This window comes from Cibotium barometz, chromosome 44 (assembly GCF_041138505.1).
Source record: "Cibotium barometz isolate CiBa-2024 chromosome 44, ASM4113850v1, whole genome shotgun sequence".
Taxonomy (NCBI): Eukaryota; Viridiplantae; Streptophyta; class Polypodiopsida; order Cyatheales; family Cibotiaceae; genus Cibotium; species Cibotium barometz.
Window position 1 is genome coordinate 16,552,604 of NC_141089.1, and position 21,405 is coordinate 16,574,008.

The 21,405-nt window shown below is 42.4% G+C and overlaps 1 protein-coding gene across 1 annotated transcript in view; it reads right to left on the reverse strand.

Annotated features, from left to right (window-relative positions):
* The window catches only part of JMJD5 (2-oxoglutarate (2OG) and Fe(II)-dependent oxygenase superfamily protein), a 29,478-nt gene extending 17,289 nt beyond the window's left edge, over window positions 1-12,189 (reverse strand). Inside the window, exons 1-4 of the mRNA XM_086782311.1 lie at window positions 11,958-12,189; window positions 10,735-10,948; window positions 10,479-10,602; window positions 10,159-10,273 (exon numbers count right to left, since the gene is read on the reverse strand). Coding sequence (XP_086638437.1) covers window positions 10,159-10,273; window positions 10,479-10,602; window positions 10,735-10,948; window positions 11,958-12,053 — 549 coding nt within the window. The 5' untranslated portion in view covers window positions 12,054-12,189. The remainder of the gene's footprint in view (window positions 1-10,158; window positions 10,274-10,478; window positions 10,603-10,734; window positions 10,949-11,957) is intronic.
* Window positions 12,190-21,405: the final 9,216 nt, after the last annotated feature.

Genomic DNA, 21,405 nt, shown 5'->3' on the forward strand with positions numbered 1-21,405 from the left:
CTTTAGTATTTCTTCGCGATGGAAGCCTCCAAAACAGTCCCCAATAGCCAGTATTCTTCATGGGCAACCTTCAAGAGAAAGAGAGTAGCCATCATTAGGGCAGATTGTGTTAGACATCATCTCCTTGCTGTTGGCTTCCTGTGTGGTGTCCTTTTTAGCCTTTAGGGCTGACCATGTTAGCTAGAGGGGCTGGCCACCCCTCACACCATTTTTCCCCATTTTATGGAGTCTTGGACATCTACCCTAGTCGTGGGATGCTAGTCGGCTGCCTCTACATAGGCATATATATAGCCGGGTCTGCCCTCCCTCATATTCATTTGCTTAGCATTCTTTGCTGTAGTCCCTCACATACGAGGTCTTCTCCCCTCTTGCTCGGGACTTGTATTCTTGGTTGATGATATTGAGATAAGGCTTACACCTGTGTTTCCTCTCCATCTTTCTCTCTCACCCTCTCTCCTGTGTTTCCACTTTCTATCTTCCGTTGTGCATTCTATCATGGTATCAGAGCACCGGTGACATGCAGTGTTGGATGCTCCATCCTCTCCCTCCTGCGTTTTTTCTTCTCACGTTTGCTGCTGGTCGCCTGCCTCTTCCAAGGGCTTCTCCATTGCAGCCCGAGGTCATCCTTTACAGGTTTCACCCTTAAATCCCTTCTTCATCTGTTGGCTGCTTTGTTTTCAGGGCAGCAGCACCTTGGAGTGCTGCATTTTTTTCTACAGGTGGTGTTTTGCATCAAGTCTTCAGTATTCAGCAGCATCTACCCCCCTTGTAGTGCTGGTGGCCTGTTTTGTGCAAGACAGCAGGAGCATATGTGCTGCGTTTTTTTCTCCTATAGGTTTTCTGACACTATTTGCTGATCTGAGGCTCGGTGGTTCCTATCTCTTCTGCGTTTTCCAGAATCTGCCTTATCTACTGCCCCGAAAACCTCTGCGTTTTCAGATTTGCAGCCATGGTTTCTGTGTTTTTCTGGACTGATTTCTGCTGGTAGCTCTACCTTCACTTGGGCTTCATCCGTTGGACCCGAAGGTACCTTCTCTTCAGCGTTTTTCCTCATAGGAGGTGTGGAAGCTGGTCGACCTGAATTTTCAGGTTTGCAGCCCTCTGGTTGGTTGCGTTTTCTTCTCTAGTGGACACAGATCACTTGTAGAGGGGGTTTTGTTTGGATTGTGGCTTTGGAGGCAGTTTGGTACTTGAGGAGGACACTGAATTTCTGATTTCAGTCAACGTTTTGCTGATTTTGGAGCATCTATACCTGCGTTTTGTTCTTGGCCTACACGGTTTCCCGGTTTCTTCATGTTCCTTGCCTTTTGTTGGTAGTGGAGTGCTGTTTTTTGCTGGACAGCAGTGTTTTTCTTCCCAAAGGAGTTTTCTACACTCAAAGGGGGCCCCAGCTCTAGCTACTTCACTTGAGGATCAGTTTCGGGAGCTGTTTTGTATCTGTGGAGACTTTCTGTGATAGGAGTTTACATATTTTTGGAGGAGAGTAGTGATCTTTTCAGAGATCTTGAGCATAGTTTATTTTTTGTCCGAGCTTGTGTTCTTTGCAATGTTTGTCGAGAAAGGAGGGTGTTTTGCCTGTGAGGTGTGATTCTTTCACATGGACCACTTGTTTGTTGCTGATTCTTGGGATCTGATTCTACTTATGGAACAGTCTTCTACTCTCAGTAATGCTCTTGAGGACTTTGTTACCCCTGCAGCTTATGTTCCTGCTTCCCTTCCTCATTGTGAGAAGTCTACCTCTGCCTCTCTTTGTGATGCTTCTGAGGATGCCCCTCCCCCTGCTAGTTTGATGCGTTGTGCCGGTTTTTTGTTTTGGAGGATGGACTTTTGGACCCAGTGGGATGCTTTGGATTTGTGGTTGCTAACCGTGCCAAGGGCATAGTGGTACTTCCAGAGTTTTTTGGATTTGGATCAAAATCAGGTTGGGATTGTATCAGTCCGATGACATCAATTTTCAGAGGGGGATGTGGAGTCCTTTCATCTGGCGATGCCCACCTCAGTGGCGTGTGCTTATGTACAGCATTGGGCAACTCATGGTATGGAGTTTGGGCAGATGGACCCCATCTTTTCTACAAAGTCTTTACATCTTGCGATGCCGACCTTTCCAGAGGATGCTTCTTTTCAACATTTGGCAACTCTTGTTACAGAGTTTGAGCAGATAGACTCAGAGGGTTCCAGTGAGAGGAGCAGCTTGCTTCTCCTAGGATTGATTTCTACAGGATCTGATCTTGGTTGGTTATGAGGTTTTTGATACCTTCTCCAAGCTGGATACACGACATTCGACTTCAGGGAGTGTTCTTACACTTGGGTTTGGAACCATTATTTGGAGCAGCACGTTGCAGCCTACATGGTTGTTTTCTTCCAGAGAAGCGGTGTACCTAGCAGCTTGTTCTGTTGCTTTTGTACCTGAGTTGCTGAGCTTTCCTGGTACCTATTTCTGCAGTCTTTCATCTTTGATCAAGGATGGCGTCTTTGGCTTCTTGGAGTTCACTCAGCATCCAGTACTGAGAGGGGGTGTTAGACATCATCTCCTTGATGCTGGCTTCCTGTGTAGTGTCCTTTTTGTAGCCTTTAGGACTGACCATGTTAGCTCGAGGGGCTGGTCACCCCTCACACCATTTACCCATATTTTTTCCCATTTTATGGAGTCTTGGGCATTTATCCTAGTCATGGGATGCTAGTCAGTTGCCTCTACATAGGCATATTTATAGCCGGGTCTACTCTCCCTCATATTCATTTGCTTAGCATTCTTTGCTGCAGTCCCTCACATAAAAGCCCTTCTCCCTCTTGCTCGGGACTTGTATTCTTGGTTGATGATATTAAGAGCAGGTTTACACCTGTGTTTCCTCTCTCTCTCTCTCTCTCTCTCTCTCTCTCTCTCTCTCTCTCTCTCTCTCTCTCCCTATGTTTCCACTTTCCATCTTCCACTGTGCATTCTATCAGCTTGTAACGGTGGTAGACGCTAGTGTGCAGCAAGAGAGCCTCTCCAAATGAAGAGAGAGAGAGAGAGAGCTCCAATTTATAGATTTGGGCCTCCCATGAGCTAAAATGGTAAGAGAAGGCTATAATGACGAGTGTGAGGCCACTTATCTCACTTTGATCCACTTTCTTGCCACATGTCACGATCTAAGAGATGGGTTCTCCCATAATCTTTATCTCTAAAAATATTCCAACTGGTAGCCCATTTGTCATAGGTACTTTGGCAACTCTTGGTATCTGCTCAATTCCAGACGTAATGACGCGAACAGAATTTCCATCGAAGTCGGGCCAAAAATAGCAACTCTCCTAAATTTTAGGAGTGTGATCCTTTGTATTCTAGGATAATCCCCCATTCCCAAAGCTTGTTCTTTCCGAATATTTGGACGTCCTGGAGTCCACCAAACCCCTTTCATACTGGGAAATGTCTAGGTTGGTGACACGCCAAATGATTTCGAAAGCCACATTGATGCCCTCTACAACACACGGAACCAGCCCATTCTAAACTCTCTAGTATTCCTTGCCCTACTACCTCATCTCTGTTTTCCACCAGATACTTTATTTTGCAAGGAAAGAGACTTGTACTACATAACTATACAAAGTCACAGCCAAAGGCCAGTCAAATATAAAGCAAGGTGTGTGCAACCAGCCTGGAATTTGATGGTTACAACAAGAGTGTCCAGTGAAAGTTGAACAGAAAAAACATTCAAGGCCGGACTTCTGCAAGGCCTTTAATACAATATCCCAAGCACGTCTACTTAAGTCTTAAGACGCCTTCAAGAGTTGGCCTTTCTGGTGGAGATGATATGCCTATCATGGGGAGTTTGATGCCTCTAAGGTGCTTGCTTTTGTGGCTCAGTTTGATATTGCATTTAGTGAAGAGGAGTTCACTGAGAAGTCCAAGATCTATCATGCAAGCATGTTTTTGAAGGGGACAGCTGCCCATTGGTGGATCACTGAAAAGACCACCAAAGACCCCATATGCACTTGGAAAGAGTTCAAGGACAGATTTTATGCCCAATTCTTGCCTCCAAATGCAGAGCATACACTCACCCTAAAGTCGAATAGACTTGACCAAAAGGATAATGAGAGTGTGCAGCAGTATGTGGACAAATTTTGGAAAGTTTTGCTTGAGGTTACTCCTTTCATGTAACTCTCCGAGGATGAAAAGAAAAGAAAGTTTCGTTCCGGATTGCAACCAACCTATCGTTCAGGCATCGAATTGCACCCGAAACACACTTTACAGTAGCTTATAGCATCTGATGATGATGAAATCAGCAAGGTCATATGACTCCAGCACAGACTCCATCATGACCTTCCAGATGCCGTAATTGGACCCGTCCAATTGACGGTCCACTGGGAACGTGAGGAGAGTCGGAATCTTCACATGCTTCTCAGCCATCTCTAGTAGATCTACCATCGCGGGGAGTAAACTGAAAGGGTGGGTGGGTGGGAAAAAAAACTCTCAAACCTGCAAGTGGCTGTCCAGCTCCTTAGCCCGCCTTTCTCTTGCACCTTCTCTTCCCAAACACTCCAAAACAGTCCACCAATCAGCAACCTAACGATCCCCCTCTTGCTCAGAAAACTCCCAAGATCTACCCACGAGCCTAGGGGTCTGATACCATGTCAGAATATGCAGCGGAAATGATAACCAAACTTGGATTGACAAGAGCAAGTAGAATGCAGAAAATAGACAGCACAAGAAACACAGAGAGATAGGTGTGTAAACTCTTCTCTATACACAAGATCCCGCAAATAACTGAATGAGAAAGTGGTATGAAACCGATCCCGTCAAGTGGGAAAGACTCCGTTGGACACCCACACGCTTAATAGCACAACTTTAAAACCACAAATTTGAAATGGACAACTTAATACAACTTGAAATTTAAATGAAATGAAATGGAAAGATGGACACCAGCACTGGGGCCGGAACGGGCCGACCCCCCCCTCAATATATGATATATTTATTGGGAGTATTTAATGAATACAATGCTCCATGGGTTCCAAGAACCAGATAATGTCCATGTACATATGAAAACAGTACCAAACAAATAGGCTCGAATTTCGGTGTAGAAGCTCGAAGCAGTACGACCACAAGTGTGGTCCAATCTCTACGGTCCTGTGCTTTCACTGGACTCCGCGGAGAGCGCCTCACTGGTGTTCCGAGACCACGCACAAACAGGCGCTCTCGTACTAACGCCTGGCTCTCCCGATCTCAGCACCTTTGGACCGAGGTTCTCCAATAAAGCTTGGACTACCCGGCACCGAACGGGTGTTGGCCGTATAGGGAGTCGGGAATCCCTTATCAAATTTAGCACAAAAATGCTTTACTTAAATCTGAAATTCACTTACTTGTGGATGGCTGAGGAAGTCCAATACCCATGTGTGCAGTTACTTCAGAGAAACACCAAGGCACAGCATGTCGAGAGAGAGGTAGCTGCTGTATGAAGATGACACATAGCCTGTATGGTTGCTAAGCTACAGTGGAGAAGAGATGACAGCTTGCAACCACCGGCCTGTAGCACACAGTTGGAGAGGATTCACAGCACACAGCCTGTATGGAGAGATGGAGAAGCAGCTATCAGTTTGTAGAGTATAGCCGCCAACCGCCTAGGTGTAGGAACACCACAGTTGGAGAGTGAACACTGAGATGCCTTCTGTGGGTGGCCGTACAGTTTGTAAGGCTGCCTGACTGGAAGTGCATACACAGCCCATGTGGTTGCCTGGTTGTACGCAGCCTGCAGGATAGGCAATCTGCGCAGCACACAGTTGCTGTCTGGTAGTTCAGATACGCAGCCACCTAGGAGGGAACAGAGATGCAACCTGAAGTGGGGCAGCCGCTTGTGAGGATGGGGAGGCGCCTGGCTGCAATCATCGCTGTCTGCAGTGCAGAAAGAAAAAAAACAGCCTGCTGGTTATGGCAGGCGCCACCAATAGAGAAACAAATGAAGTCGCCTCAAGGAGTAGGAACTTGTGCAGCCTGTATAACTGAGAGCGCCACCGTCAGCTTGAGGGAGAGAAGTTGGCGCAACCTGTAAGAAGCGAAAGGATGAACGCAGCCACGATGGGAGCGCATACCTCTTCTCTCCAAGGGTGGTCGTGGAGTTTATTTTATTAAGGTAGGAGGAGGAGTAAAACTAAAGATTTCCACGCATGCATGTGGGGGGACTAGTGGGGGTAGGTGACCATGCCCACCCCCACATTCACTTAAAAGTGGGGCTCCCCACCTTGGCCCCAAAGTGGGTGCCCAAAGTGGGTGCCCACTTTTAAATAAATGTGAACACCTAACCTTATAAAATAAAGGGTTAGAATATAAAACATTAAAACAACAAGTGCGACATACTTACCACCTGTTCACATGCACCAAAACTTGTCAGAATACAGAGCAGACTTCACGACTCACTGGCAGGCGTCCCCGCTCAGTAAGTAACACGTCAGGCAGGCAAACACACAAATACATGTCATGCGAAAACAGTTTCAAACATGCAAAATATGTGTGCATGTGCAAATAGTAACATGGACATATCTCCCGTTCATGGAACAAGTACAAAATATCTGTCGGCACAAAACTGGCACGACATAAAACATAAAAACCTGGTCTTCCTATGGAGTGACAGTCCCATAGGTAAGACAGTTCCAGGCACGAGTCTCCCTATGGTGTGACAGTCCCATAGGCAAAACACGGCACGAATACTGGCTCTTCCATGGCGTGACAATCCCATGGGTCGAACACAGTCCAGGTCATACACGGGTGGCACTGGTCTGGCTCCCGTCCATACGACACCATCCTGCTAACACACGGGTGGCACCAGTCTGGCTCCCGTCCATGTCAGCAAAATACTGGCCTCTTCACATGAGACACCGGCCTGGCCTCAAGTGAACGAGACGCAAAAACTGGAGATGGACCAAATGGTCGGCCAATTGGTGACATGGGGGGCATGGGGCCTATTTATATACCCCATGCAAGCAGTCGGCCTGCTCTAGAGGCTCTCCACGACTGCACAAGGCAGTCGGCCAGCAGTTAAATGCCTCCACGACTGAATAAAGCAATCGGCCAGCAAAGAAAACTCCACAACTGCTGTTTGGGCAGTCGGCCAGCCACCAAAGACTTCTGCCAACATCTGGCATCCCTCCACACCACGGAAAAATGGGGAAAAATAGGAAAAAAAATACGGGGAGTGAGAAAAAATGATAAAACACCTCATAAGGGCGGGCACACCCACAACAAAGGCCCTGGTGTATAAAAATAGACAGGAGATGACTTCTAACAGGGTCATCATCAAAGGACATGTCTCTTCAAAAAAGGGACACATCTATTGATTAAAGGACACACCTCTACGTCCAAAAGACATAACTATTCATTCAAGAGTCACACCCTTTCGTCAGAGATGTGCCTCTTCATTTGTACCTCTTCGAGCCCTATTTAACAAGGCCTTGTGTCTCAATGCAAACAACTCAGCTTTCCACTCTCTAATTATCTTTAGTTCTTGTATTCAATTTTAATTATGTCTTAATAGACTAGGAAGTCCTCACACTCCGCCCTGGGGAGGGTTCATAAATCGCTCTTCCTGGTCCAAGACCATTGGCACAAGCTCCTCCCATGTGATGGTATTGAGCCTGCCACTGGTGATCAAAGAGAAGTAAAATGTTGAGTACTGAGAGGGCAGGTGTTACAACAACGTTATGGCCATATCCTCTAACGATCTCTCTTTCCTAGCCTGGAGAACTTCCTGCTGAAGAGCTTGCAGCTTGTTGATGTGCTCCCGCATCGTCGACAACTTTGCAAGATTCATCACCCACATCTGAACTTCCAAGGAGATCCTCTTCATGGGTAATACCCTGTTGTAGAGAGAAGCCAAATGTTGCCAAATCCCTATGGCTAGCGTCATATGCTTTATGTGATTGATTACCTATGGTGTGCAATTGAGGAAGATGAAAGAACGGACTCGGGCATTAACACGATCCCATAACTGTGCCTATGCCTCCTGTTCCTTCCGAATAGAGGGTAACTCCCCATCTTCCAACTCTGGCCGTGGCACCCCAACAACAATGAAATCAGCCAAGTCATAGGACTCCAAAACAGATTCCATCATTACCTTCCATATGCCGTAGTTGTTCCCGTTCAATTGGCGGTACACTGGGAACGTGGGGAGTGTCAGGATCTTCACGTGCTTCTCAACCATCTCAAACAAATCTGCCATCTCAAGGGTTCACAAGGTCTTGTGAAGGGAGGGTGGGTGGGAAAAAAGAAGAAGAGAAGGCTGCAAATAGAATGCAAGGTGGCTGTCCAACGATGATGGCTGCCTTCTACCCGATCTCCAAGTCTCGTACAGTCCAAACAGTCTCCAATCAGCACCTCAATCAGCAAACCCTCGACATCCCACTGTCTCCAAGCTTCAAGCCACCTGGGACTCTGATACCATGTCAGAATGCACAGCAGAAATGAAAACTCCTATAGAGAGCAATACACAGATGAAAGAGAGAGAGAAGCTTGTGTAACTTGTAACTCTGCTATATACACCAATAAATCCTGGAAATACACAATGAAGGAGTGTGGGAGCAAGGGGGCATTTTATATGGCCCTTGGCTACTGGTCGGCCAGCCCAAAGTCAGCCGACAGCTTCCCTGGTAGCCCACGACCTGCTAACAACATTAGCATCAGCTTGAGGAGATCTTGGAGAGGCACAGAGCCACCTTTCTACGCCCAAGGCTGTGATCCCATTTTGTATCATATGGCTCAGATTTGTCATTCCCAACTCATAGCTCTCGTTTTCTTTTGTACCATGATGAGATTACATGGACACTATTGTATCACTTTTGGTCGCATAGACCCATCGAGTCTTTTGAAGATGTTTAATATATAACTCTCTCTCTCTCTCTCTCTCTCTCTCTCTCTCTCTCTCTCTCTCTCTCTCACACACACACACACACACAAATCTCTACTTGCTTTCTAATCTACCATGTCCCTTTGTTTCAAAAGGGGGAGAGCGGGAGAGAGAGAAGGGGAGAGAGAGAGAGAGAGAGAGAGAGAACGAGCCTCAATGATAAGAGCAAAAGTGAGAAAAGGGGAGAGCTCAAGCACGGGCGTCCAAGGTGGAGGCCCATGCAGGTCCAAGAGATTTGATAGAGTTGAGAGCGAAACACATGAAAAATATAAGTCTTACAAAAGTTAACATTAAGAACTTGGGGTTTCATTTTCACCTTGCCAAGAAACACTATTTCTACCAAAACATTTCAAATATTTCAGCTGAAACTTTTTTGCACAGATGAGAGGCGTTTAAATGCCACATTGGTATCGAGTGAGTACAATATCCATAGCCTCTCTTCAAATGTGCCAATCTATGATACTAGCAAAGTTCTCCCAGGAAGACCCCTCTGTGCCACAGGTTGGTACAAACTATGAGATTGGGACTTGCCCCAAAAAATGCATCTATGAACCACCCCTCTATGAACCTTGAGGGCAAGGTCTAAATCCCTTTCCTCATAAAGAACCCATAAACTAACCAAGCTATAGAGCTCCAAAAAATTTAAAGCATGTCTCTCCTAAAACTACCAATTAGTAACCAAACATCAGATCGTCTGTGAGTCTGCAACTCCAAATGCAATGCTTAACTGATTTAATAGCAACTTGGGCCAAACTGATCTCATGGCTTTCCCAATGGTGTATAAGGGTAGGAATCCGGCATCCACTATGTGATCCAAGCAAAAGCTATTTGTGGAATTATTAGCATCAAACCACTCCCACTCTCTTGAATCCCAATCAAGATAACCACCATAAAGCCATAAACTCCAAAAATCGCATGCCACTCTCAAGAGTAGAATCAAGAACAAGGTCCATAAAAGCTCCAAGAATGGAGGACTGGTCAGCTGAGCACACTAATCTCCATCATGGCTGAATGGAGTAGAAAATAGTGAGCCCGTCTTGGCTCCAAAGAGTACCAATCACCTGAAGACCATCCATAGGGGCTATAAGCTGAATTATTAGGAGAAAACAGTAAAGCCCAACTCGTCAGCCATGATGGGAGGAAAGAGGCTTATCAAAGGGTGAGTTGGAAGTACACAAAAAATGAGGCAAGGTGGGCTGATTGGGCTTTTCTACAAGACACACTTCTACACAAACATATGAATAGTTTGTGCTTCCACGCTAACATACCTCACAAGACAGTAAAAGGTTTAAAATACCTGAGCCAACACATTGTGATATGGATCGCGATGTAAAGGAGTAATGGTTCCTTCTGGACCAAGCCACACGTTTCTTTGATATATTCCATTACCTAACTTTGCAAACTCCGGATCCCTGCAAGATCATGGACATGTATTCCTTAGTTGAACCTCTAAATGACACCAAGTAGCATGTCTTCAAAGCACCCTTGCCTACCATATACTAGATAAAACATCTCTCCAAGAATCCATTAATCCAATGAATGTAACCAGCTTAAGCTGAGTCTAGTTGAACAATATAAAGCAATTATGATAAGAAGAGTAAGGACTCTCACTCTTACACAATCCCTTCGGCCAAAGATGGCAACTCATTTAAAAGCTGCTGTTGTGCCAGGTAACCTTTAAGAGGAGAGGTCTGGTCCTCGTGATTCCTCAAAAAAATGTCTATAAAATCTTCCAACAAAACTATACACAAGACGAATAAGCGACAATGTGACTAATGGGGAGGATAGCCAAACTTTGAGTGCTTACATAGTACTAGATAAGCATAGCCATAACACAACAAATAAGAGCTTCACCAAAGTAACAATAGCATACTGGGATGTTGAGGCATAAAAAGCTCTTCCTTTGGTATGGGTGCCCTATTCTTGTAAAGATCACGGAAGTCAGCCCAGCGCCTCTCTTTCGTATTCCAACGAGAAAGCTCCACATGAACCGTACTTTGACCATATTTATTGACAAGAGTGTCTAATGTCCAACTTCTAGCACTCCAATTCTCCATGGCTGCCTCAATCACAACTGGCAATTGCGGCTGCATATCAAAATATAAATTTCAAAAAAGTAGCCCTCCACACATCTACATCAACCCATAATGCAAAGCCTCCATACAACCTCATGCCCTCTGAATTCAATGCAAATATCTCATCATTGTGGTGCAAATTCTCCATCACCAAAAACCCTCTTACACATTAAACACATGGGCAATCCATCTAACAATCTAACACTTCATTTTGAATTCTTCCCCATCGCACGGTGCTAAATATGATATGATATTTGACAAAATAGTGACATAGAAATACACAAAAGTATAAATAGTATGGGGCATATGACACATGGCATGTGACCAAATCACATACAAATGTATCACACAATACATGACGAACAATACATGCCACACAAAACAAAAAAGGTAGGGATGCGGTGTGAAACATATAGCATGACACATGACGAAATGTGGCAAATGATGCATGATACAGGTCACATAAGGAAAGGGCTTCATGAAAAATGATGCATGATACATAATACACAAGGAAAGGGCTTTAAAACGACAAATGAAACATGGTGTAAGATAGATGGTACAGACAAATGGTAGGCGATACATGATACGTGTATGATGGTACATGGTATGACATAAGAAAAGGGATTTGAATATGGCAAATGGTTTGTGATACATGGCTATGATACATAAGGGAATGGCTTTAAATATAACAAATGGTATGCAATACATGGTACCCGGTACGACACATATGGAAGGGGATTTAAATATGACATATGATACATGGGTCATGGTACATAATGCATAAGGATAGGGCTTTCCAAGAGGAGCACTCGATCTCTCACCACAAGGATTCAACTCTTGTGGAGATGACTGGCAATTTGAATTCTACTACAAGGTGATCAGGACTACAAATAATATGTGTTTACATTCCAAGGTAGTTAAGATCAAAGCAAAGGGCATCAACTGCACCCTAAAAAAATAGTACGAGAGATGGAAAAACCTCTAAAATGGCGGCGGGGGGGGGGGGGGGGGGCGGGCTTACTTGGAACCAGTTGCGCGTGAAGTCGTGCAGAGAGGGACAACGGACCCGCGGAACCGAAACAGCCGCAGCAGCAACAGGAGGAGAAGGCTTGGCCATAGGAGCTTTTACTGCTGATGCTGAGGATGATGATGGTGTTGTTGATGATGGGAACAATCGGCATCTGCTGTTGAGGAGAAACCGCCCTCTGGCTATCTTCTGCTTCGCCTACCAAAAAAACATTCAAGCAATGGTGGTGATGGCTTGTGAGACAAACAGCGTGGCCACTTGAGATGTCCGTTCACACCTATGCCGGGTCACTCATCTGAAGTCTTTAGTTTGGGCGTCGCGTGATACTTTGGGTGTCAGCAAGCACGTGTTTGAGGGCGTGCGTGTGTGCGTGCACGCATACAAATAGGGAGAGAGAGAGAGAGATGTAGTGCGCACATGTGTCCCTTCTGATAGGCTATCTCCCGACGAGGAGAAGCCCAACTCAATTGGTCGGAGTTCTACGCACATACAACCGGTAGGCGAAGAGAGGAGAGAGAAGTGAGAGAAAGAGGAGATGGAGGGAAGGAAATTTAAGCAGGTGTGGGAGGAAAATCTACCTTCTGATTGGCCATTGGAAGGAGAAGGCCTTGAACAAAACGCTCAATCGCCATTAGCGTTCCATTCTAGTCTGGTGGAGCAGAGGAGGGAATCCGGCTAGAAATGGTGGTAAGACCCTAGAATCTCGAACGGAAAGGGTTCTCGTCTCGAAGGCATGTGTGCATGCTAAGAGATAGAGAGAGAGAGAGTTAAATGGTATGCTTATGCAGTCAACCATTTTTTGTCAACATTGCCACGGTCAATGATCATTGTGCTTCTTTAGAGAAGCATAGTGTTCAGGAAAGGCGTGCCTCGCCTTAACCTTCAATCAAGTGAAAACTCAAGATGGCCAATTGAGAATGTCCATGAAAAGGAATTGAACCGAGTAGAAAAAATGTAATAGTGTGTAAAAAAGGTTTCTCCAATGTTGGAGAAAAGTGATCTACATAAACCTCAAAAGAGTGATCTACACATAAACCTCAAAAGTAGATCCATACAAATAATGTCTCAACTTTCTCAACACATGAATTATAGCATAAAGCTCCTTTTCACACATAGTCCATTTACATTGAGGATCATTCAACTTTTTACTATAAAAATCCATTGGCCTACCATCTTGGAATAAAGCCACTCCAATCGCAATAGCCAATAGCATCTAAATGGCTTATGTTGATCCACAAATTGGAGCATGGGAGTCATAGTAACCTCGTGCTTCAATTCCTTCAAACACTTATCTAACGCCTCGGTCAATTCCATAGACTTGTGCTTATCATGCAAAAGATTCAAAGGAGGCAAGGTGATTTTCACATAATTTTACATAGAGGTCTATAAGAAGTTTACAAATCCAAGAAAGGATTTGACTTGAGTGGTGGTTTTTAAGATTGCCAGAGGTCTATAAGAAGTTTACAAATCCAATAAAGGATTTGGTTTTTAAGATTGCTCATTCACACACTTCTTTGACGTTCTCATAGCCAATATATACACCATCAATAAAAATGATGGGCTCAACATAGAAGCTCTTATTATACTAAGTCACACTTACTTTCTTTCGTAAACAAAATCTCACTTATGATGAGAACTACCAAAATAGTTCTCAAATGTTGGACGTGCTCTTCTAAGGCCTTGCTATAAGCTAGGATGACATCTTAAAAGGCTACCATAAAATTTCCTAAATATGGACAAAAGATATCGTTCATCATTTATTGACGCTTTAATGAGTCCAAAGGGCAACACCTAGAACTCATAATGCCCATACTAGGCTTAAATGCAATCTTATAGACATGATCCTTGAATATCTTAATCTCTTGTTCTCAAATCAATCTTTACAAAGTATCTTGATCCATCCACAAAGTTTACAACAAGATCATCCATCCTTGGCAATGGATGGATGCCCTTGTAATCCATACACTTCTTTTTTACAATCTTGTATTTCTTGTCCACCAAGAGAACTCACACTCCAAAAGGGGATTTGCTAGGCCTAAAAAGCCCTATCCAGAGGTTGTCTTGAAGCTCTGTATCATCTTCATCCTCCTTAGATTGACTCAACTTATAAGGATGCCTAAAGAATGGTTGTGCCCCATGTATAAGCTCAATCCTATGGTCCACGTCCCTCTTTGAAAAGTTTCATTGGAAACATATATGAATACTCATGCCATAAACACTTATGAGCTCTTTCCTCCTTTATTCTTACTTGCTTGCATTCTATTGAATGGGATTTGTTAATTCTCATTAATAAAATACTGACAAAGAAATAAATGGATCAATGTTCAAGTCAAGAGCTTGCTGAATCAAATGGAGATCAAATGTCGTTGCCTTCGAGCCGCAAATGTAACTCCCCAATGTGGGTGTGCTAGCTTGTCTCTCGCATCCTCACTCCATTGTCACACCGGAACACTCCATGGCTATGGGTTGAAGGAAGAGCTTCCTTTGCCTAGATGGAGGCGAGAAGGAGATAGCCTTCGCGGTGGTTCTCTATACAAAATGTAGATGAAAAAGAAGCTAATAAGAGGGAGTAACCTACAAACAAACCTATTCAAAGCAAGCAAGCAACCATCTAGCATGCAAGAATACAATACAAAAGGTAGATGAAAAAGAAGCTAATAAGAGGGAGTAACCTACAAACAAACCTATTCAAAGCAAGCAACCATCTAGCATGCAAGAATCCAATACATCACAAGCAAGCAAGAGTGAATAAGAGAAGAATTATTCTATTGTAAGGGAATGAATTGATCTCATGACTTGATGCTTAGATATTGGGCTACTTTAAGGCTAATTACATTGTGGCCAAGGTAAGGTTTTGTTTGTGTTGAATTGGGGTCAAAGCAAAGGATGTATTCTTTGAACGTCTTTAGAGGTACATGGAATGTCGATGGTTATCCAGGTGATGGTTTGTACCATAGGCTAGCCGCCATGGTTCACCCCATCTAGAGATGTACTTAGAGGGTTATTGTTTTGACAAGGCTAGTTGCAAGTGCATATGTTGTTTGTGTTAAATTAGAGTGGAATAACAAAGGTTGTATTCTTTCAAGGTATTTGGCATACCTGCAAGGTCCAAGCAATGGGTCATTCCATGGGATAGTCTTGTGCCCATCGTGCTCCCTTCCCCTCCAAACAGAGGTTATATTCTTTGAAGGTCTTGGAGGTACTTGAAAGGTTGATAATTATCTAGGTGATGGGTCATGCCATGGGATAGGCTTGTGCCCACCATGGTCCCCCTCCATGTGAGATGTCCTATTGTAGAGACGATAACCTTTGCTTTCGACACTATGGCTGCAATAAAAATGCATTTCATTGCCTTATCATCAAACTTAGTTTGATTTTGTGCTGGCATGTATGTGCATATGCCAAACAACCAAAATGTGTTCCACCTTAGGTTTTCAATTCTATCTATCCATCAATGGTGGATTCCTTTGCAAAAATAACATCCCTATCGATAATAATCTTCTTAGTGAGGGGATTGTAGAGACTATAACCTTTGCTTTCAGCACTATAGCTAGTAAAAATGCATTTCATTACCTTCTCAAATATCAATCTTAGTCTGATGAACAAATGCATTTCACTACCTTGTCATCAAGCTTAGTTTGATTTTGTGTTGGCACATGTGCATATGCCAAATAACCAAAAATAAGTCATCAAGTCGTTCCTAAAACCCGGTCCTCTGTCAAATAAGAGCTCCAAAGGTAAGCCAAATTTGCAACACACATCTTCATAAACAAATTTTGCCACATCCTTAGCTGCAATAGATTTAACTGCCCTTGCCTCTGCCCATCTAAAAAGGTAATCCACCGCCATGAGAGGTCCAACTGCATCAATCCCCCATCTCTCAAAGATGTCAAGTGATATACTAGTATTCTTGAGCTCATATCTCAACACTCGCTTACCCATCTTTTGACATTGTAAGTAAGATTTGCATCAATGCTGAACATGCCTCTGTATACTAGGGGACACATAGATATATCAAGATCTTATGCAAGGTAATTTTGAGGGCAAAGTGTCCACCACAAGCACCTTCAAGATTCTCCTCAAGGATCCTATAGATCTCCTCCTTCTATGGCACCCTTATAAGCACCAATTTGTCCAGTCAAATAAAGGCATAAATCTTCTAGTACCAAGCTTTGGGAGCTTCGTCCAATCAAATAGGCATGAATCTTCTAGTACCAAGCTTTGGGAGCTTGTTTCAAACCATATAAAGCTTTATACCTTTTGTTATTGACTAGTTTGGGCAAATCCATTTGGGTGACTCACATAAACTTCTTCCTATAAGTCACCATTCAAGAATGGTGTTTTGATGTTCAGTTGGTGCACTTTCCATCATGATGGGCTACCGCAATAATAAATCAGATAGTGGTCACACAGAAAGTGGGAGAAAAAGCTTTGTCATAATCAATTCCTTTTTATTAAGCATAACCTTTTGCAATAATTATGGCTTACAGATCCATCTGCCTTTCGCTTGACTTTGAAAACCCACTTAGTACCAAAAGCTTTCTTCCCAAGTGGTAGATCCACTAAATCCCAAGTACCATTTTTCTTAATGGAATGAATTTCGTCTTGCATGGATTTCACCCAATTTGGATCTTCTTGCGCCTCTTCAAAAGACTTAATTTCATCTGCATCATGTAAAGAAATAAGAACTGCAAACTCAACCATATCTGCCTAAACAAGTGGTTCCAGCACTGGATCTGGCTCTACTCCGCAAAAGAGCAGACAATTTGCTATCCGATAAAGGTGCTTCTAATCTATCTAGGCATAACCCTAGATTCATTGATTGCTAATCTTTCAACATTTACTGCATCTTCCAGTTGCTATGAAATTGGTGCACCAATTCTTTGAGCATTCACCCCTTGCATAAAACAACGATCAATAAGCCAAAACTATTGAGAATTTGTGGATACTACCATAGGTAATAAACCATCAAACATTTTCAGAGGATTTGTATAAGCATGCTTATTAAATTCCATCAATGGTGGGTAGACATAATCCTCTGCAAAAATAAGATTCCTATTGATAATAATGTTAGTGAGAGGATTGTAGAGACGATAACCTTTGCTTTTGACACTATGGCCGATAAAAATGCATTTCATTGCCTTATGATCAAGCTTAGTTCGATTTTGTGCTGGCATGTATGTGCATATGCTAAACAACCAAAATGTGTTCAACCTTAGGTTTTCAATTCTATCTATCCCATCAATGGTGAATTCCTTTGCAAAAATAACATCCCTATCGATAATAATCTTCTTAGTGAGAGGATTGTAGAGACTATAACCTTTGCTTTCAGTACTATAGCTAGTAAAAATGAATTTCAATACATTCTCAAATATCAATCTTAGTTTGATGGACAAATGCATTTCACTACCTTGTCATCAAGCTTGGTTTGATTTTGTGTTGGCACATGTGCATATGCCAAATAACCATAAATAAGTCATCACGTCATTCCTAAAACCTGGTCCTCTGTCAAATAAGAGCTCCAAAGGTAAGCCAAATTTGCAACACACATCTTCATAAACAAATTTTGCCACATCCTTAGCTACAATAGATTTAACTGCCCTTGCCTCTTCCCATCTAAAAAAGTAATCCACTCCCATGAGAGGTCCAACTACATCAATCCCCCATCTCTCAAAGATGTCAAGTGATATAATAGTATTCTTGAGCTCATATCTCAACACTCGCTTACCCATCTTTTGACATTGTAAGTAAGATTTGCACCAATGCTGAACATCCCTCTGTATACTAGGCCACACATAGATATATCAAGATCTTATGCAAGGTAATTTTGAAGGCAAAGTATCCACCACAAGCACCTTCATGATTCTCCTCAAGGATCCTATAGATCTCCTCCTTCTATGGCACCCTTATAAGCACCAATTTGTCCAGTCAAATATAGGCATAAATCTTATAAGAATGTACATGATGCCAGCCCTTCTCATGAATGCATACTTTTTGTACTTCTCCAAGCCCACTGGGGAAGATCACCCGACTGCAAAAACAGCCTTGAAGATTGTAATGAAATCCTTATTGGTGCCTGTCATTAGCATGTTACTACATATAGACATAAATCTTCTACTACCAAGCTTTGGGAGCTTCGTCCACTCAAAGGCATGAATCTTCTAGTACCAAGCTTTGGGAGCTTGTTTCAAACCATATAAAGCTTTATACCTTTTGTTATTGACTAGTTTGGAAAATCCATTTGGGTGACTCACATAAACTTCTTCCTATAAGTCACCATTCAAGAATGGTGTTTTGATGTCCAGTTAGTGCACTTTCCATCATGATGGGCTACCGCAATAATAAATCAGATAGTGGTCACACAGAAAGTGCATGTTTAGAGGATTTGTATAGGCATGCTTATTAAATTCCATCAATGGTGGATAGACATAATCGTCTGCAAAAATAAGATTCCTATTGATAATAATGTTAGTGAGAGGATTGTAGAGACGATAACCTTTGCTTTCGACACAATGGCCGATAAAAATGCATTTCATTGCCTTATCATCAAACTTAGTTTGATTTTGTGGGGGCACATGTGCATATGCTAAACAACCAAAATGTGTTCAACCTTAGGTTTTCAATTCTATCTATCCATCAATGGTGGATTCCTTTGCAAAAATAACATCCCTATCGATAATAATCTTCTTAGTGAGAGGATTGTAGAGACTATAACCTTTGCTTTCAGCACTATAGCTAGTAAAAATGAATTTCACTATCTTCTCAAATATCAATCTTAGTTTGATGGACAAATGCATTTCACTACCTTGTCATCAAGCTTAGTTTGATTTTGTGTTGACACATGTGCATATGCCAAATAACCAAAAATAAGTCATCAAGTCATTCCTAAAACCCAGTCCTCTGTCAAATAAGAGCTCCAAAGGTAAGCCAAATTTGCAACACACATCTTCATAAACAAATTTTGCCACATCCTTAGCTCCAATAGATTTAACTAGCCTTGCCTCTTCCCATCTAAAAAGGTAATCCACCCCCATGAGAGGTCCAACTGCATCAATCCCCCCATCTCTCAAAGATGTCAAGTGATATACTAGTATTCTTGAGCTCATATCTCAACACTCGCTTACCCATCTTTTGACATTGTAAGTAAGATTTGCACCAATGCTGAACATCCCCCTGTATACTAGGCCACACATAGATGTATCAAGATCTTATGCAAGGTAATTTTGAAGGCAAAGTGTCCACCACAAGCACCTTCATGATTCTCCTCAAGGATCCTATAGATCTCCTCCTTCTATGTCACCCTTATAAGCACCAAATTAGCACCCTTCATAAAAAGAATATCACTTATAAGAATGTACATGATGCCAGCCCTTCTCATGAATGCATACTTTTTGTACTTCTCCAAGCCCACTGGAAGATCACTCGACTGCAAAAACAGCCTTGAAGATTGTAATGAAATCCTTATTGGTAATGAAATCCTTATTGGTGCCTGTCATTAGCATGTTACTACATAGAGAATGATAATAAGAAAATCATTCTTGTCCTTTTTCAAATATAAAGTGCTTTCCATAGGACTATTTTGGAAACTTTGTCCAGTCAAATATAGGATTAAGTCTTAAAGTACCAAGCTTTGAGAGCTTTGTGCAGTCAAATAAGCATAAATCTTCTAGTACGAAGCTTTGGGAGCTTGTTTCAAACCATATAAAGCTTTATACCTTTTGTTATTGACTAGTTTCGGAAAATCCATTTGGGTGACTCACATACATTTCTTCCTATAAGTCACCATTCAAGAATGGTGTTTTTGATGTCCAGTTGGTGCACTTTCCATCATGATGGGCTACCGCAATAATAAATCAGATAGTGGTCACACAGGTAGTGGTCACACAGAAAGTGGGAGAAAAAGTCTTGTCATAATCAATTCCTTTTTATTAAGCATAACCTTTTGCAATAATTATGGCTTACAGATCCATCTGCCTTTCGCTTGACTTTGAAAACCCACTTAGTACCAAAAGCTTTCTTCCCAAGTGGTAGATCCACTAAATCCCAAGTACCATTTTTCTTAATGGAATGAATTTCGTCTTGCACGGATTTCACCCAATTTGGATCTTCTTGCGCCTCTTCAAAAGACTTAATTTCATCTGCATCATGTAAAGAACTAAGAACTGCAAACTCAACAATATCTTCCTAAAGAAGTGGTTCCAGCACTGGATCTGGTTCTACTCCGCAAAAGAGCAGACAATTTGCTATCCTATAAAGGTGCTTCTAATCTATCTAGGCATAACCCTAGATTCATTGATTGCTAATCTTTCAACATTTACTGCATCTTCCAGTTGCTATGAAATTGGTGCACCAATTCTTTGAGCATTCGCCCCTTGCATAAAACAAGGATCAATAAGCCAAAACTGTTGAGAATTTGTGGATACTACCATAGGTAAGAAACCATCAAACATGTTTAGAGGATTTGTATAGGCATGCTTATTAAATTCCATCAATGGTAGATAGACATAATGCTTCGCAAAAATAAGATTCCTATTGATAATAATGGTAGTGAGAGGATTGTAGAGACGATAACCTTTGTTTTCGACACTATGGCCGCCGATAAAAATGCATTTCATTGCCTTATCATCAAACTTAGTTTGATTTTGTGCTGGCACATGTGCATATGCTAAACAACCAAAATGTGTTCAACCTTAGGTTTTCAATTCTATCTATCCATCAATGGTGGATTCCTTTGCAAAAATAACATCCCTATCGATAATAATCTTCTTGGTGAGAGGATTGTAGAGACTATAACCTTTGCTTTCAGCACTATAGCTAGTAAAAATGCATTTCACTACCTTCTCAAATATCAATCTTAGTTTGATGGACAAATGCATTTCACTACCTTGTCATCAAGCTTAGTTTGATTTTGTGTTGGCACATGTGCATATGCCAAATAACCAAAAATAAGTCATCAAGTCATTCCTAAAACCCAGTCCTCTGTCAAATAAGAGCTCCAAAGGTAAGCCAAATTCGCAACACACATAAACAAATTTTGCCACATCCTTAGCTGCAATAGATTTAACTGCCCTTGCCTCTGCCCATCTAAAAAGGTAATCCACCACCATCAGAGGTCCAACTGCATCAATCCCCCATCTCTCAAAGATGTCAAGTGATATAATAGTATTCTTGAGCTCATATCTCAACACTCGCTTACCCATATTTTGACATTGTAAGTAAGATTTACACCAATGCTGAACATCCCCCTGTATACTAGGCCACATAGATGTATCAAGATTTTATGCAAGGTAATTTTGAAGGCAAAGTGTCCACCACAAGCACCTTCATAATTCTCCTCAAGGATCCTATAGATCTCCTCCTTTTATGGCACCCTTATAAGCACCAAATTAGCACCCTTCATAAAAAGAATATCACTTATAAGAATATACATGCCAGCCCTTCT